Consider the following 19114-nt stretch of genomic DNA (forward strand, 5'->3'; position numbering starts at 1 on the left):
AGATGGTGTGATACAAATGTGGGTGAAATCTAAGCTCCCTGGCCCACCGTGTGAGTAATGAAACGCTGTTCTGTGGAATGGGTGCTTTTGTTAGTCTGTTGACGTAGTTTGATTAGAGCCTGGCTTAAAAGCCTGTAAATCAGAACAGCAAACAGGCTCCACATCATGGAAAATGCAATTTACAGTGGGGGAAGGAGAGCTTGATAGATATAATGGACCTTGCTTTTAAGATCACAGTTTCAAACTAGCATCTATAAACAAAATTATTTTATTAGCCTCAGTTCATGGCAAAAGTGGCCTCTGCTTATACTTGGCTTCATTTATCTCAATTGCTGGTCTCTGTCCAAGAATGCTCAGATCTTAGCAAATTGGAGAGTCTGAATATCCAAGAGAGGCTGCTTTCTGCAGATCAAAGAGACATAAGTTACAAAGTGACACTGGTAAACTTCTATTATGGTACCTGATGTGTAGGTGAATTATTTCCCTCTTCAGCACAATTAATTCAGTATTCTTGTGGGCTTTAATGGAGTGCTTTATGTTCTGTAAGACTACCTGGTTTAAACTATTTCTCCTCCTTTACTGGCTCGCATGTTTGTCATCTCTACTATCTCAGGTATGGTGATGCTGTGCGAGAAATTGATGACAGCATTGGGAAAATCCTAAAATCCCTTCAAAGCCTGGGCATCAGTGAGAACACTTTTGTGTTTTTCACATCTGATAATGGAGCTGCTCTGATTTCAGCACCTAAACAAGGTAAGTGTCTAATGAACAGAGCTGGACCTCGGCTATGAAGTTCGGGTCCAGATCCAAATACTCTCAGAGTTTGAAGACAAAGACATCTGAGGTTTTGGTTTGGTCCTTTATATAGATAAGAGAAGCCTCAAAGTTCGGGAGTGTTCAGAACTAGAGTTCTGCCTCCAGTCCATGCTTGTGTTAGTTGCTCACCGGGGCACACTCATATTTAGACAAGCACATGTGCATTCTGTACTGTGCCCCAGTGCTAATGGGTATATTTTTTTATTTTACTCTTAAAAGCAGTACATTAGCTTCCTACCGACTGTGTATTTGCTCCCACCTTCTCTCTTAATCTGTTGTTGATACTGTGTGTGCAGAAGTGACATACACAGGGAACTGCTAAGGCTCCTGTATTAGTTAATTAGGAAGACAAATTAGAGGGCCATTATCGAATCTGAGTTTTCTGGATCATTATAAAAGATCCAGGAGTCCCAATGCGTTTAGCTCTATGAAACGTTGTCAAGGAGGGTAAACGTTCCCTGCCATGGACAGCTTTGCTGCACTTCTCAGTTTTTCTCTTGTTTTCAAGCTTCTATTCTTGAGCAGATTGGTTTTATTTCCCCCCCTTTCCCCCCATTTGGAGGTCAGGTAGTCTTGTGATTATCAGGCCACAAGATGGGAGGCTCCTGAGTTCTAACCTTGGCTGAGTGACTGAATCTGTGTGGCCTTGGGCAAATCACATGACTTTCCTGGCTGTTCCTCAGCCAGTGCAGCTGTAAGGCTGCATAAAAAGTGGGGACCTTCCATGCAAACCAGCTGCCGTCTCTGAGCCGAGCTTTCCTGGGGAAATCAAATGGAATCTCACTTTTGTCGTCGTCGTGTCTATATCCAATGAAACTCGTATCTTAAAAGGACCCTAGAAAATCAGATTTCAATCTGAAAATGTTCATCGAATCATAGAAATGTGGGACCGGAAGGACTCAAGAGGTCATTTAGCCCACCCACCTGTGCAGAAGCAGCACCAAGTTGACCTAGACCAGTGGTCACCAACTGATCGATGGCCATCGACTGGTCGATCCTGGAGACTCTCCCAGTCAGTCGCGATCTCCACTCATGCAGCGGGGCTGCTGCTAAGTCCGGCTCCCTGCCTGCCTGGCCCCACACCACTCGCAGAAGCGACCAACACACCCCCACAGCCCTGGGGGAAGAGAGGGGGCAAAGGTCTCTGCGCGCTGCTCCTACCTGCAAGCACTTCCCCCACAGCTCCCATTGGCCGGGAACGGGGAACTGTGGCCAATGGGAGCTGAGGGGGCGATGCCTGCAGAGAGGGGCAGCTCACGGAGCCAGGTGCCCCCCCTCCCCCCCCCCGGAGCCACAGGGGCGCGTTTGCCCCTTCCGGGAGCGGCACGGGGCTGGGGCAGGTAAGGAGCCTGCCTTAGCCCCGCTGCACTGGTGACCAGGAGCTGCCCGAGGTAAGTGCTGCCCAGCTGGAGCGCACACCCTGAACCCCCTCCTGGAGTCAGCACCCTGTACCCCCTCCTGCACCCTAACCCCCTGCCCCAGCCCTGACTCCCTGCCCAGAGCCAGCACCCTGTACCCCCCCGCATCCCAACACTCTGCTCTAGCCTGGAGCCCCCTCCTGCACCCAATCTCCCTCCCAGAGCTTGCCCCCTCGTGCACCCCAACCCCTTGCCCCAGGCTCAGCCCGGAGCCCCCCCCACACTGCAAACCTCTCTTCCCCAGCCCAGAGCCCGCATTCCCTCCCGGACCCCAAACCCCTGCCCCAGCCCGGTGAAAGTGAGTGAGGGTCGGGGAGAGTAAGCGACGGAGGTTGTGGGGGGGATGGAGTGAGCAGAGCGGGGCTTCGAGGAAGGGGCAGGGCTTTGGGGAAGGAGTGGGGTAGATCCTGGGTTGCCCTTAAATTCAAAAAGTGATCTTGGGCATAAAAAGGTTGGAGACCACTGATCTAGACCATCCCTGACAGGTGTTTGTCTAACCTGTTCTTAAAAACCTCCAGTGATGCGGCTTCCACAGCCTGACTTGGTCACCTGTTCCAGTGCTTAACTATTCTTACAGTTAGAAAGTTTTTCCTAATATCTAACCTAAATATCCCTTGCTGCAGATGACGCTCATTCTTTTCCTGCCTTCAGTGGACATGGATAACAGTTGATCATTGTCCTCTTTGTAAGAGCCCATAATGTATCTGAAGACATATCAGGTCTCCCCTCAGTCTTTTCCCAAGACTAAACATACCCAGTTTTTTTAACCTTTCCTCATAGGTCGGGTTTTCTAAATCTTTTATCATTTTTGTTGCTCTCCTTCAGACTCTCTCCAGTTTGTCCAGGTCTTTCTAAAAGGGTGGCACCCAGAACTGGAGACAGGACTCCAGCTGAGGCCTCACCAGTGTCGAGTAGAGCAAGACAGTTACTGCTCATGTCTTAGATCTGACACTCCTGTTAATACACGCCAGAATGATATTGGCCTTTTTTGCACCTCTGTCTCATTGTTGACTCATTCAATGTGTGATCAATTTTTACCTCCTTCACTCACAGGAAACATTTAAGATTCCTATAAATGAAAGAAGTTAACAAAAATTTTTGTTTTGTTTTGTTTGTTTCCTTTGTGCATTTGATAGCACTCCCTAGCTAGTTTACTAATCAGTCAGTTTCTCCCCTGCTGAAAAGACCTTCACAAGCATCCACAGGAAAAACATCATAGTGTTTATCAATTTTCTTTCCTATAGGAGGTAGCAATGGTCGCTTTCTGTGTGGTAAACAAACCACTTTTGAAGGTGGGATGAGGGAGCCAGCTATTGCTTGGTGGCCAGGCCAGATACCTGCAGGACACGTAAGTATCTGGCCTTAACAATTTTAGGCCCAATCCAATGCCAACTGAAGTCAATGGAAGGAGTCCCATTGGCTTCAATGGTCTTTGGTTCAGGGCTTTTAGCACATTCTCAATGGAATCACTGTGTCAAAACCTGGGATCTGATTAAGTAAAGAATTGGTTGATGTATATACAATAAGATCAGTTAATTACGTTATTGCAATCTTATACCGTGAATGCACATGATTGGATTTTTTATGAACACTAAGGGGTTTGACTTTAGCCAGCAGATACCTTTTTGTTTTCCCGGTCTGTTTAACCCCTTCACTTTTGTTGGATCGTACGTCTGTATCCCCAGCATTTTTAGTGGATTATCAATGCGATCAAATGGAATGCAAGGACATTCCTGTTACTGTGTGTCCTGCTGTAGTGGAGGAACATGCTTTCTGGATGTATTCTGCATGTCCTGCAGCATCGAGTGATTTTAAACCTGACACTCCTGGTTTTTGTGGCTAGATAGCAGTTTCACTCAGGGAGGTAGGTCTGTGTACCAGAATGTTGCTATTTCCTGCCTGCACAGAGATTAAAATGATGCTCATTCTAAAATAATCCTCAGGTGGCAATACCAGCATGTGCAGGAAATTGTCCCAATACTCATTAAAGAAAGATTTAATCAGCTCTCCAGGAGGCAGGATTCCTCTTAAATAATATGCATTCCCTCCCCTTTGTAGATGTCTTTTATTCAGAAAGAAGTGATACTTCATCAACTCGACACTGTGCCCAAGATCGCAAAATATTTATAAAACATTTATTTTTCTAATTTACATTCCTTTTCAATGTTGTAAATCCATTAAATCGGATAAAGATAATTTATAGAACATATTTAGAGGGCCACTGTCAGATTTGGCCTAAAATTTGGAGCACAAGGGCAATTTGAGTTTGTCATTTTTAAAGGTTTTACAAAACCTAATAGGAATGTTTTTATGATTCTTTAACATTTGAAATGAAAACAGTTTATTGTTAGAATTTAAACATTCCCATGAAGTCCTTGCAAGCCAAGCATAAGTAACCTTGGACTAGTGCATGAGAACACAAAATTGAAACTAACTGTTTTGGTTTGTATGTATAAACTTGAGTAAAGTGCCTAAAGTAAACAGCCATCATTAATGGGGACAGGTACATTAGATATGAAAAAATAACTCTAAGGTATAATTAGGAACAAAGGCAAGAAAATTTTTTTTAGAAATAACTTAACAACAGTAATCTTGTACATGCAGTGTAGCTAGCTATTTTATGTGATGGTAAGAAATGTTTGCCACAGATTGGAGCTCAATGTGGTAGTTTGTGGTGAATTGCTTGCTCTTTTAGAAACAACTGAAAGTTTAACCTAAATTTGTATGATCAACCATTTATGTATGGTTAACACATTGGCACACCCAAATGAGGTGCCATACTGCCATGGGTACACACACAAAGGCAAGTTACCTCTATTTAGAAAAGCTCTTATGTAAATGATTAACTTTAAGCACATGCTTAAGTCTTCTTATTAGGCAGTTTCTCACCTGATGTAAATTGGCATAGCTCCATTGACGGATCTGCCTTCATTGACTTTAATAACACTTAAGTATATGCTTCACTTTAGGCATATGCTTAATTCCTTGCTTGATTTAGCCCCATTTCAGGAAACTGGACACCAAATGGTTACACATATAGAGGTCTAATCCTGAGAGGAGTTGTGCTCCCACAATTCCCATTGGGCTCAGACCGCTTTTCAAACCTGTGGTCCATAATGTGCTGCTTCATTCTGTGTTGTGGATGTGCTAGTATGGGTGAGATCTGTAAATAAATACATAATAACAGATATTGATAGGTCTTCTATGCTTGTATTCTTGCAATCAAGGCTCCTGCAGTCTGATGCCCACCGCAGCACTGTCCTCAGGTGAGAAGTACAGCATTGCTTCAGGTTTTTGGGTAGTGCAACTCTGCCATTGCCTTCTAGTGTTACAGTCGCATGTATAGTTTTTATAGTGCATAGTTATTTCTCAACAATTGCCTTTTCTAGACATAGTCGGTGGAGAGCTCCCTTCTACAGTTTTTTGTCTATTTTACATATAGTATGTTGAAGCTTTTACCTTCCCAACCTGACCAGGAGGGAGGAGTCAGAGGTTAATTCAGTGTTAGTGCCCATGTAGTCATTGGATTCTCTGCTAAATCAGTCGGGAACTTTGCCCGCTAGTAATACTGCTTTTACAATGGACACAAGTCCACCAGGAATTGGAGTGAACCCACAAACTGTCTCATAGTGATGACCAAACATCTATCAAATGGTGACAACTTTTGGTTACTGTTGACCGAGGCCACATTCAAAGCAGTAACCTGCTGTTGAAAGTTTCCCTATCCTGTTGCCTGCGCCATTCAGTTGCTCAGCCCCACCAAACTACTGGAGTTAAAGCATTCTCTGGAAGGGTCATGCCTCCTTGTTGATGGTCAGAAATTTGATAAATGCAGAATAATGCACATTAGAAAACATAATCCTGACTATACATTCAAAATGATGGGATATAAATTAGCTGTTACCACTCAAGAAAAGATCTTGGAGTCATTGTTGATAGTTCTCTGAAAACATGCGCTCAATGTGCAGCAGCTGTCAAAGAAGCTAACAATGTTAGGAACCATTAAGAAAGGGATAGATAACAAGACAGAAAACATCATAATGCCACTATATAAATCCATGATATGCCTACAACTTCATTACTGCATGCAGTTGTGGTCGCCCCATCTCAAAAATAATGTATTAGAATTGGAAAAAGTACAGAGAAGGGCAACAAAAATGATGAAGGGTATGGAACAGCTGCTGTATGAGGTGAGATTAAAAAGCCTTGGACTTTTCAGCTTGGAAAAGAGATGACTAAGAGGGGATATGACAGAGGTCTATAAAATCATGACTGCTGTGGAGAAAGTGAATAGGGAAGTATTATTTATTTCTTTACATAACATAAGAGTGATCATCCAATGAAATTAATAGGCAGCAGGTTTAAGAGAAACATAGGGAAGTATTTCTTTACACAACGCACAGTCAACCTGTGGAACTCTTTGCCAGGGGATATTGTGAAGGCCAGAACGATAACAGAGTTCAAAAAAGAATTGGGTAAGTTCATGGAGGATAGATCCATCAATATCTATTAGCCAACATGGTCAGGGATGCAAACACATGTTCTTAGTGTCCCTAGTCTCTGATTGACAGAAGCTGGGAGTGGACAATAGCGGATGGATCATTCAATGACTGCCTGTTCTGGTCATTGTCTCTGAAGCACCTGGCAGTGGCCACTGTCAGAAGAGAGGATACTGGGCTAGATGAACCATTGGTCTGCCCTAGTATGGCTATTATGTTCTTATGCTGACAATCTTACTGACTTGTAGCTTTTTTTTTTTTTTAGTGGGTGTATTTCTTTATTTCAAATAAAAGGAATGTTGAGTAGAAATTATAAAGGAAATCAAGTGGACAGTTCTAATAGGAACATCAGTAGCACTATAGGTAACCAGTTTGGGGCTCGGTGGGGGTCTTGCCACAGGAGGCTACTGCTGGTGTTGGCATCAAAATTCAGTTCCTTTTGGCCCCCTGTTTTGGCATGTTTATTCACACACAAACACCCTTTCTGTAGCTTCCTCCCCCTCTCCATTTTCCAGGTGAATTCATAACAAGTCAACATTTAAACATTCCCTGCATCACGTCTGCCTTCTGGAAAGATCTAGCTGAAAGAAATTCATATTCTGCTGGTATTTGAATCCTTCTCCTTCTCTCTTTCTGCGTGTCTCCTCCCCTTCCCTCCCCAGTTCCTGCTCCCTGAAGGAGAAAAGAACATATCAACCCAAAGACAGCATTGCAACCTTTTCTTCACTATCTCCCATGGGGCGCAAATTGAAATTGAATTAGACAGGGATATCAGGTCTGCTCGCTGTGATAACTGTAAAAGGATTTTATTTAAAAACACCCTGACATTTGTTCACCCAGTTTCAAATATTTAGCTTTTCTCCTTTCCTTTCCTGGCGGGGGCGACTTTATTAATTGTCGCCTTTGATTCAGAGTTAAAGCTTGAAAGCGCTGATAACAGCAGTGGTGACTATTTCTTCCCGCAACGTGGCCCACAGCAAAAGGATTTCATTTTCTTAAAGACGTTATGTGTTCACTGAGAGTTTATTTAAAAAAAAAAGGGGGGGGGAGCCCTTCTTACGTGCGTAATGCCAGCTGTTCCTCACTGATACGAGGAATATCTGATCTCGCTCTTCTTTTATATGTTATTTATTTTCTCTGGGCTGTTACTCTCTCTGGATTTTTATTTTTCTTAAGAAAAAATGGAAGAGGCAACTAGAATGAGAGTGCTGTTGACAGGAGAAAATGGTAATTTAAAAAAAATTCCCTGAAAATACTTCAAAGTTGTATAAATATTAACCTTTTTTATTTTTTCTCTCTCGTCACGGTGCTGCAGAGCACAGATAAATCCAAGTGGCTGTGGCACGGGCGTTTAATTTCCTTACGAAGTTTTCTCTGCTTCACGGAAGAATGTTGTCTGAGACCAGAAACGTAATTGAATGATTAAAGGGAGTCCTCTACATCTGGTTATGTTTAATAAAGGCCAGTACAAGAAGTCAGTGGTGGCCCCAGAGGACTGTCACAGTGTATAAATTAGATAGTACGTCTCAGCTTGGCTATTGCTTCTTGCTGTCTGTTAGCCAAAAGATTTAGGTGACAGGATTGAGTGGCGACGTGAAAAGTGATTTTTTTTGGATTTGCCTTATAAACTGTGAAAGGCCTAATTACAAAAAGTCTTACATGCTAGCTATCCTGTTCATTCCTGCTGCAGCAGGAGTACATGGAGAGCAGGCACGTTAATAACTATATCATGTGCCAAATATCCCCTTTATTAATCTCTCAAATCCTTCACATGGCATTTCTCCAACCTCACAATGCCTGCGACGTGCAAAGGGTAAGGAGCAGGGGGCAAGCATACGAGACTCAGCACCTCATGGTGTGTGAAGTTGTCCACCTTTGTCAGGAATGGATGTGATAGCTTCTTTGAAGGAGGATAACATTGTTATTATTTAATGTCTGTGCACTCTTAACGTGTGCACAGCCCTTTACAAAACACACACACAAGGCAAGATCCTTGCTCTAAGGAGCCTACAATCTAAGGGTATGTCTACACTGCAGCTGGGGGTGAGCCTCCCAGCCCTAGTAGACAGACTCATGCTAGCTTGGAGAAGGGGATGGGTCTTAGAGCCCGGACTCCAACCCAAGCAGGAATGTCTGCACCGCTATTTTTAGTCCTGTAGCATGAGCCTAAGTCAGTTGTTCTGAGACGCACTGCTGTGGGTCTTTTTTTATTTTATGTTTATTTTTTGCAGTGTAGGTGTACCCAAAGAGAGCAGTGTGGAGACAGTAGAGTGTAAGGAGCAACAGCAGCAACATCTAGGTCCCATCAAAATGGGGTCAATGGGGCCTGACCCCTCCCCAGATCTCTGTATCTGATAGCTACACAACAGCATTTTTGTTAGTGTTTGAATCAGCTATAAAAATGCACGTCTGTCATTCTTGCAAAGGAACAGGGAGCGTGTGTGTAACCATTGTGTATTTGCAGTGAGCCGCAGTCTCATTGGTGTCTGACTTAGTTGTTGGGGTGGAAGGCAATGGGAGGTTTGCCTGGGTAAGGACTGCAGGATTTGGTGCAGTGTATGTAGGTTTGTTTTGTTTTGTTTTGAAGGGAGAAAATATGGATCTCCCAGTACCAGTGCACATTATAAAACTAAAACAGTACGTCCAGTTTCACTGTAAAATGGGACTGTTCCAGTTCCTTCTCAGAGGTTGTGTAGCAGAGAAAGTTGCAAGCAGCTTCCCTCCATCCTCTCCTCCAAATGAGGAGATGAACCTTTAGAAGAGTTCGTGTACATACCTGCCTCTTGTGTTGCTCATGTGGAGAACCGTTTAATATTTCAGGTCCTGTGATTTAACCCCTTCCCATCCTTACTGCCCACAAAAACAGGCTGATCCTAGCCTCTTCCGAAGTACCTCAGTGCAGCAAAAGCTCTGAATCAAACTATGGGCCTGATCCTACGCAATGCCAGTAATCCCAGTAATTTCAGTCAGATTACTCTACTGACTAAAGGCTATTTTCATAAATAAAGGTTTCCAGGATCAGGCCCTCTCTATGCTTGCTGCTTTGCATTCTGTTTCTCCTGCATGGGAACAGGGGAAGTTTTGCCCATATCCTTCCTCAGTATTAAATGCTCTTGTCAGTGTTTTGTGATGAATTCAAATGGTTAAGAATTGAAATGACTGTAATCCAGCCGAGTGACATTGCAATGTTAAACGCTTAATCCATCCCAATAGTGCAAGCACAGCATGCAGCCTGTTGTTTTTGGAAAGAGGAAAATACTGTAATTTTCAGAAATATTTTTCAATTCCCCGCTTAAATCCTTAGATGTTCACTTTTTCAACCTATTGGCCATCTAGCCACTTAGAGCAAGAGGTTTAGTAATTCAGAAAATGGTTTGTTCCCCTTAATAGGGCTGAAGAAACTAAAACAACTGAGCTGATATGTTGCAGGGTTCCTCTTTTATCATAATTTGCTCCAGTATTTAAATACTGTTTTAGAGTCAGCTTAGTAAATGGAGATCCATTACTTATTAGCAGGAAGATTCATGGATAAGGCAGGCTTTGATGGTCATGATGTTATGACAGATATATTGGTATCCTCAGTATATTGGTAGAACATGAGAATCTGCCTTGGATGGAAAAGAAAGAAAATGGTTTTTCTCCACTGTATAAGTATGTTGAATTGGGTCACATGGCTCTTTGTTTCTGAGTTTGCGGTATGCCTGGGAAGGTTCTGTTGGGTGACATCTGGTACTGATGCATCTTGTCGCAAAGTGCTCATACTCTCTCACTTGACTGAAGATATCGGCCTCAACTTTGTGTAATGTTGGTTAATTCCCCATCCCAAGGCAGATGATAGTCTCCTAGCATAGTAGCATAGCACAGAAAGAGTGTGTGTAAATCAGTCAGAAGGTAATCGGTGGAAACAAATACTGTGTGGGATGCTTGTTTTTAAAACAGGAATAATTAAGACAGAAGGAATTATAAATATGGCTGCCAGTTAAATTTAAAAACCTCTTAAAAAACCACTAAAGCCAAATAATGGTGGTTTTTCCTTCCTGATAAAAATATTCTAAAATATTCCAGATTCACCATTCTAGAATTGTTGAAAACGGTTTGTAGACAAGGTCATTGGGACCTGAAGATCACTCCCCATCCACCCACTTCTGTACTTGCTGGGAGCTCACCCCTCGCAATGCAGGGCTCCGGAGAGGGCCAATGGATGGAATAAATCAAGGGGAACTTTGTATGGAATACTGATTTTTCAATCTCAGAATGAGTAATAATTTGCCTATGCACACCAGGGGGCCCTAAGCACCACAAAGAATGAATGAATGGAAAGTGGGTGAAGTAAAGGGAAAGGTTTAAAAAAAAAAAATTCCATAAAAAACAACATGAAAGGAGGGAAGGGCCTGATTCAGCCCTCTAGAAGCTAATGGGGACTTTGCATGTGACTCTCATATGAGCAGGAGCAAGCCCCAAGTGAGAAATTTTGAGAGATGCAAAAAAGGAATGGGACTGAGAAAGCAGCTCTTTTGTAGCAGAGAGGCAGGCAGCCTCGTCTGCTTGAATTTGTATGGAAAGTCTGTGCAAATGCTCTTCGTTGTCTTGTCGATTTCAGGTGAGTCATCAGCTGGGTAACGTGATGGATCTCTTCACCACCAGCCTCTCCCTAGCGGGATTGCAGCCTCCCAGTGACAGACAGATTGACGGTATTGACCTTTCTCCTGTCATCCTGCAGAGCAAGCTAATTGACAGGTTAGTTATGAGCACGGAGCTCACAGTTCCTCCCTCGCGGTTATTGGAGGGGGGCAGAACTCATTTGCTCATTTTAAAAATCTCTTCTTAAAAACTATTATTACTTTAGAAACTGGCCTGGTGCACTTTGTGTTCCTGATGGCTGAATTGGGGTGAGCAACAGAGATTTACTTTCTGTGCTAATTATGTGCTGGAGCTAGCGAGGTGGGATTGCTTGAAACTCAGCATATTGCCATGAAATGGATTCCCTGGGCACATTCAGTTGTCCAGGGATTAGCACAGATCCCTGGAACAGCATAAGGTCACAGTGAGGATAAATTCCGTGAACTCTAACCTGGTTAGGGAAAGGAGGTTTAATTATTTATTACTGTGAGGCAACCAAGAGTGTCTGGGTCCTTCACAGAACACAGCCACTGCCTGAAAGAGTATACAGTCAAAGGCCTTGACCCTGGAAAGGGACTTCACTGAAACCCCACTTGCTCCTCTGGGTCTACTTGTGTGGATCCTTTTTCACGGTTGGGCCCAAATTTTAGACTTGACTTGAAGAGCTGGAATAATGAGCAGCAGTGGGGGATGGGATGGGTGTTAAAACAAGACAAGATTAGACAGTGAACATTCTTGACTTCCTTTCCTGGGCAATGTAGAACTGGGAGTATTTCCAGGAATGCTTTAATTGAGCAGAGAGAAGCAGCCTGACAAATTAAAGTAGAGAGGATGTTCCATAAGTAGGGGAGAGCATGAGAAAAGGCACCGGGATACTTGCAGGATTCATCTGTGTTCTCTTCTGTGTTGACTTTGAACCTTAGGTCAGAAAAGCTATTTTTGTGCCCATTAGGGCAGAAAGCACCTGCATAGCACTGCAGGTGATTCACCTCGTGTCTAATTTCGGGCGTTACTGGATCTGTGAGTGCTGTGAAATGTTTGCGATTAGCATTACTTTATTTCTTTAAGGTTGAAGAGGTTCTTTATTGACATCAAAGAGTTTTTTCATTGGAGAGGCAAACGTTTTATTACTCTGCCCCTTGCACTACAATAATTGTCACTTCAGTGCACCAGGTGAACCAGGTCAGGTCTTCCAAAGCCAAAAACTCCATTAATATTTTTTTCCAGTGGGTTAGGTTTTAACATCCTTTTTAGCTAAGAAAGCAGGAACAGTAAAGATGATGTGGGGATGGAAAAGATTATTTAAAACAAAAGATCTTATACAAACACCCCCAACTAAAGAAAGCTCCTTGAGGAATGAGTGTTATGGGTGAGCGAGAACAGGATGAGTGAGTCCTTTTCTTTCACTGGTGGGAACATTTTGGACCCCGTTCTGCATTCTTGCTACCCCCTTCACTCTCATTATCCCTTAGAAGTTTTTGGTGCATACAGAGTGGACTAAAAGGAATGGGCCCTGTGTGCTAAGCTGGGTTTTTCCCTTTGTTCACAAGCTCCTCATAAATACAAAGAGCTCCTCATTAAATACTCATCGTTTGTGCAGGGAGTGATGGAGACTGTAGTTCAGTCTCAAACCAGAAGGGATCTAAGACCAGTCCTGTGCTTCAGTCAGGGAGATTTTTAACCTTCTCTTACCATGAAGATATGGTCTTCAAGGTGGCACCATAGAACCGGACAGTTCTTGCAAAATAGGAATTCTGAGTCCAAACCAAAGCTGCAGATTCAGAACTGATGATGATGAACTTTCTGACTTCGTGTAGCAGTCTATAACTACTGGAAAAAGCTGACCAAGCTAGAGTCCTTGCATGAGGAACTCTGCCAACAGAGTCTGCCCTCTATAGATGCTTCAGTTCTGCAGAAATGGAGTGGTCTGGTTTTACCTTCCATTCCAAGAGCAACAGAGTGCTTTGTCGGTGAAACCAAAGGGAAAAGGGGGGACAGTGCTGAGCTCGCCACAACATTTTTTGAAAGGGGGACACAGGCCATTAACTAGTCTGAATAGAATATATTTTCCAAATTATCCCCAGTGTGCTCCCTAAATTGAGAACCATGGGGTTTGAGAAAAGGCAGCACCCAGAATTGCATTAGGCCAAGTTAACAGGGGGTGGAATCTAAAGCATGTTGGAGTGCTAGCATTTGTGATTCGGGTGCATTCTGAGATGGCACTGGAAATCAGAATGCGTCTTTAATGCCGTTTTCCCCCTTCTCTGGCTAATCAGCCTGTGTGACAGTAACAGCTGGCAGTCTGGTGCTCTCTAGCTGTCCCCAGCCATAAACAGGAGACCAAGCATCACATGTTCTGTGAATCCCCATCACACACCCCACTCTTCTGAGACATTTGGTGTTTAAATCGTCACGCTCTATAGAAAATTCCAGGGGCTGATAGTTCAAGGATTAACAGTCACTGGCAGCCCAGTTGTATAATGTTTCATTCTTGTGCAATGTGAGCTCTCAACTTGATGAACACTTTAAAAAATGTTAATTGAAAACCTTGCAGTGGAGACTCTGAGAAGGCAGCCTGTTCCTGACTGATAGCTGAATCGGAAGTCAGACTCCATTAAAGTGTTTGTCTCCCTTATCAGTGTGCCTGCCCAAGCGCTTGTTTAGGCACATTGCATTTCTCATGCAGCTGCACTTCCCCTCCCCCTTCTGCTTCCCTGTCAGGCCGATATTCTATTACCGTGGCAACGAGATGATGGCAGTAAGACTTGGGCTTTACAAGGCTCACTACTGGACCTGGATCAACTCCTGGGAGCAGTTCAGTCAGGTAACAGAAAACAAAACCTCCTTGTTTAGTTCATTTCCCCCATTCCCAGTTGCATCAAGTGACATTTTCCTCATGGGGGGGGAAACCCATTAAAGGGGAATTTGAAATCCTTGGCATGTCCCTGCGCTCCATTTTAAACCAGCCTTTTATTGGAGACATTGATGTGTCATTACTGCTGGATCTGTAGGATAAAGGGAAAGGAGGAAGGAGACTAGTATTTCAGCACCTTCATATTGAAGTCAATGTCATTCCAGGGCAATCACAGGAAATTGTCCTCTTGGGTTGTTTTGGATGTTGGGGTTGGTTTTCTTTTTTTTTTTTTTTTAGCCTCTAATATACTCCAACGTTAAGCATCTTTTCTTGATCAATTCTTACCAAGCTTATATGTCACACCATTTGGAGTGTTACATTAAGTTGTTGGTGTGGATCCAGTGTCTGATATGAGGAATTCAATGTCCCTCACTATTTACACGACTATAAGGCTGCTTTGCTAAGCAATGCATGGAGAGGGAAGGAAGCCCAGCCATCAGCAGCTGTACTGTGCAAAGAACTGCAGCCGCTGAAAACAGAGCACTTGTGTTTCATCTCTTACAAAAGCATGCGCCGACCTAAATCATTCTCAGACGTAGCACATTTTTGAGCTCTCTCGGTTGACCATCCCTTTGTTCTAAGTGATACGCTCTTGCTGTTTTTCTGATTTTTGTATCTTTCTTGTTCCAAACTTGGGTAATAAACTCTGGGGCATTTCACAAATGGCAGCTCACCATTGTGCCATGCTGATTATGCCCTTAAAAGTGAAGTAAATGTGCTATGGCACAGCTCTCAGCAATTTCAACAGCAGGCTGGTGGTACAGGGGGTTGTTTGTAAGATTATGACTATTTGTTATGTATGGGAGGTCCTCAGGGCTTCACAGGTGTAGAACAAAGTGCTGCTGGCATTTGTGGATGTGAAAACAAGCATGTAGTTTGTATACTCAGGGTGAGGGGGGTGGGGGGTAGAGGCAGCATCAAGGGAGTCTTTTACATTCATGGCTGTAAACTTTGTATCTAGAAAGACTGTAAGGCTCAAAGAGTCAAAGTTGCAATTTTACATGGCGCCAAAGAGACTTACCAACTGGGAGGGAAACTTGCATCGCATACTTTACGCCATTGTTAACGCTTTGTGAGGGGGATGATGCAAGATATTGTCGACACTTGTATGTGAATAAAGCTCGGAGCTTTCAAGTGACATGGAAAGAGTGTGGAAGATTTTCACTGTGAGTGGGGACATTGGAAAAGGATGTGCACGTGCACAGGTGTGCACTTCCCATGTGTACACAAGACCATGTCAGATATGAGTAACTGCTCTCCATTGTAATATAAGCACATATGCACACTTACACACCTAGTTCAGAAAAAAATAAATGCCTATACTGATCTAACCTGTTTGTACATGTCTGAATATGTGTGTAGCTGTGATAATGGAGACCGGTTACTCATTTCAAAGACTCTCCCACTGTGAGCAGTGGCAGTTGTGTAATTAAGGAATATTTCTTTCTTTCTAAGTCTTTGGTTAACTACTGGCTGATTAAAGTCAGTAATTATGCTGTACATCAGAGAGATGATTAAAAATTCACTTGCTTTCCTGCAGCTTGTATCACATGTGGTTGATGTGGGTAAAATTGGAGCACATCAGTGGACAGAATAGCCATTAACAACATGCAGAGGAAGCTGGGGCTGAAATTTGTTCCGATTCCTCTCATGTCCTCCAGACGTTAATTACAACCCTCGCGAGCTTAAAATAAATAAATAAATCGGAATGCAAAATATTTTTACAGTTCTGATTTTTGTTTTCTTTTTTGCAAGCTTGTCATACATGACCGCTACACAGTTCCTCCTTGCAATTACTGCTTGGTTATCAGTAATATTTATATTGTGGTTGGAGTTATCTTGGCAGAGTAGGAGGAGCCAGTTTTGCTTGCTGGCTTCATTGCAAGTGGACTTTAATGTACACTTGTGTGACATTAGAAATCCTGATTGTCGACAGAACAGATGAGTTTGCCTTGCCAAGCCACTGGGGCTTTTGGCTAATAAGGCAAGTTTTTACCTTGTCTAATGGTGGGGTCTCCTGACTGGCTCATTACCTGATTATCTGAGTCAGATGTGGAGATGTATTAGACTCCCTTTGAACTTGGAAGCCTTTCACTCATAAAGATGATGATGGGGCCAAAGTCAGATCTGGTGAAAGCTGGTACAGTTCCATCATCTTTATTGGAGCTGCAACCATTTAAACAGGCCTGAGGTTGGCCAGATACGTCAAAACAACTTTCTGTTTATTTTCAAGAGGTTTACTTTACGGATAATTTAGTATCTTGTTATTTTTGTAGAGTTGCTTCATTGTTTCATGTTTCAGCCAAATCTCCATTTGCTCTTGAAAGCCCTTGTTAATTGGGAGAGGTTTTTTTACTAAATATAGATAGTCTTGTCAGAATCCAATTTTTTTCTTTAATTTCAATTATTAGTATCACTTTTTATTTCTACATTTTTACTGTTGCATGATATTAAGGGGTGGGTAGGGTTGGGGCAGGGCTGTAGAGGGCTCCCTGTGCCACTGAGGGGCCCAAAACACAGGTGCGAAGGAGGTTGCGGTCCTGACCTGGAGCAGAGACCACTTGATCAGGACTACATAGAGGAGGATGAGCCCCTGGCTGCTGGGGAGGCTACCCCACTGCTGAACAGTTCCCACACACCTGGCTGGTGGGTGAGTGAGTGGGGCCATGACAGCGGAGCTGCAGAGGACTCCCCACGTGGTCACAGGCCGGTGACACCCGATCCCTGCACGTGCAAGGTGTGGAGAAAGCTGCAAGCCTGGGAGGGCAGAGCGGACAGGGTGGTGCAGGACCCTTGGTCAGGATGGCACGGAGGAAGGAAAGCCCCCAGCCACAGCGGAGGCCACCCTGCTACTGAATGGTTTTGTCCCTGGGCAGGAGCCTTTCAGCAGCAGGGTGACCTCCCCCACAGCTGGGGACTCATCCCTCACAGGCCTGGCTGGGAGTCTCTGCTCTGCCCTGCAGGGCACTGGAACAATTTGTACAGTGCGGGTGCTGAGAGCCATTGAACCAAACTGTAACCCCTGCGTATGATGGAAACCACTTCAAGCCAGGGGGTGCGGCAGCCCCCTCAGCACCTCTAGTTCCAGCACTATGCTCGCCTGCTAGGACCGCAGCCTCCCCCACACCTTGCTCCTGCAGCGATCCAGTGTCACCATGCAGGAAGCCCTCTGCAGCTCTGCTGTCATGGCCCTGCTCGCTCACTCCCAGGACTGCGCTGCCAAAAGGCCAGTGACATTGGATCCCTGTAGGTGCAGCGTGCGGGGGGGAGGGGCAGGCTGCACTCATGCTATTACTGATGGATGCTTTTTTGTGTTGATTTCAGTGTCAGCTGAAATTGACATTTACCAACATCTATCAATTTAAAACGAATCCCGCCAAACCGAAATACAGACAACTTACGCTATTTTTAATTCATGTTTGGTGTGCTTTTGTTTTAAGATTTTTAAACCTGTAAATGCCACTGAGCAAACCAGAATCCAATTGATGTTAGGATTGGAAAACATCACATTGTTATCCTTCTGGCCACATGTGTGTCTTCTGAACACCTCCATGCTTTTCACCGTCAAGCTTGGTTAAGAAGAATTTGTGCAAGTTTAGGAATTTTAGCCTCTAACCTGGAAAGCTACTTGCTTGATTGCAGCGTTAGGCAGCTAAGTAATAAAGTATGTGTAAAATGGAGCACAGAGGAGACGCTTACAGACAGCTAACCCCAGGAGATAACTCGGTTGTGCATGCTTCTCCCCATATGGCACTTGGAATATTTACACTGCAAAGATCCCATGCCAGCAGTCCACTGATTTATAGTCTCTTTGCCTTATTAAACTCTCATGACATTAACATGCTTTAACTGGTACCCATCATCTGCATTCTAGTTTGGGATTCAATTTCATGTCATCAGTCACAAAGATGAAATGTGTTGGTTTTTTGGTTTTTGTTTTTTTATTCTCCAAAGCCAGTATTTTCTAATCCGATTCCTCCCATAAATCGTTATAATCTATTTCCTAGCACTATAGGACTATTTGATGTTATCTTCCCTGCTATTTCTACTTGATTATTTAGATAACTTATATTCATGAATGGCTACTCCCTTAAATAGCATAAGGGAAAGAAATATAAATCCACTCAGCGGAAATAAGTGAGACTAAGGACTTGATGGCACACACCACTCCTGCTTGTAAATTACATGGGACGCTCACATGAGGAATATTTACCTAGCTGCCATTTTTGTACAATAAAAAGCCTTTGTGATTTACAAGTGGTTCATGTTTATGCAGTTTGAATTGTCTGACATCCAGGAGCTGATGAATAGGACAGAGATAAGTGAATTTACTGAGAGAATATATTTATATTTGTAAATAATTTGAGATTTAATACATATTCTATTCCAGAGTTAGATTTGGTTTTGGACTGAAAAAAAGGAGACACGGAGAAGTTTAAGAATTCTGTAGTCTCAGACTTCATTGGAGAGTCAGTAAATAAATGATTTCACAGGAAAAATACTTCATTATTGACCCCTGGAGTTTAAAAAGAAGCTGTGAGAGCACAGGAAGTGTAGTCTGCAGTGGTGTGACCGAAACCTGTAACTGGATTCACCTGGAAGGCATAAGGCCAGATTGTCAGCTGCGGTAAGTCGAAATAGCTCCATTGAAATCCGTGCAGCTATGCTGCTTTAGACCTGCAGAGGATCTGGCCCGTACTATCCTTTGCTTTGGTGCTTATGGCTATCAGAGCGTAGGCTCTTCCACGGCCTTATCGGCGTTCACAACCTTGCTCTTCCAGCCAAATCCAGTAGGAATGAACACAGCAGTGTACATTTCACATCCCGTGCCAATTGGTCAGAGGATC

The 19114-nt window shown here is 43.5% G+C and overlaps 1 protein-coding gene across 1 annotated transcript in view; it reads left to right on the forward strand.

Moving 5' to 3' along the window:
• Positions 1-19114, forward strand: part of GALNS (galactosamine (N-acetyl)-6-sulfatase) — a 65416-nt gene that overhangs the window by 19172 nt on the left and 27130 nt on the right. Inside the window, exons 8-11 of the mRNA XM_065416386.1 lie at positions 614-753; positions 3479-3582; positions 11334-11470; positions 14075-14177. Of these exons, the coding sequence (XP_065272458.1) occupies positions 614-753; positions 3479-3582; positions 11334-11470; positions 14075-14177 (484 nt within the window). The remainder of the gene's footprint in view (positions 1-613; positions 754-3478; positions 3583-11333; positions 11471-14074; positions 14178-19114) is intronic.

Source organism: Emys orbicularis, chromosome 14 (genome assembly GCF_028017835.1).
Source record: "Emys orbicularis isolate rEmyOrb1 chromosome 14, rEmyOrb1.hap1, whole genome shotgun sequence".
NCBI lineage: Eukaryota > Metazoa > Chordata > Testudines > Emydidae > Emys > Emys orbicularis.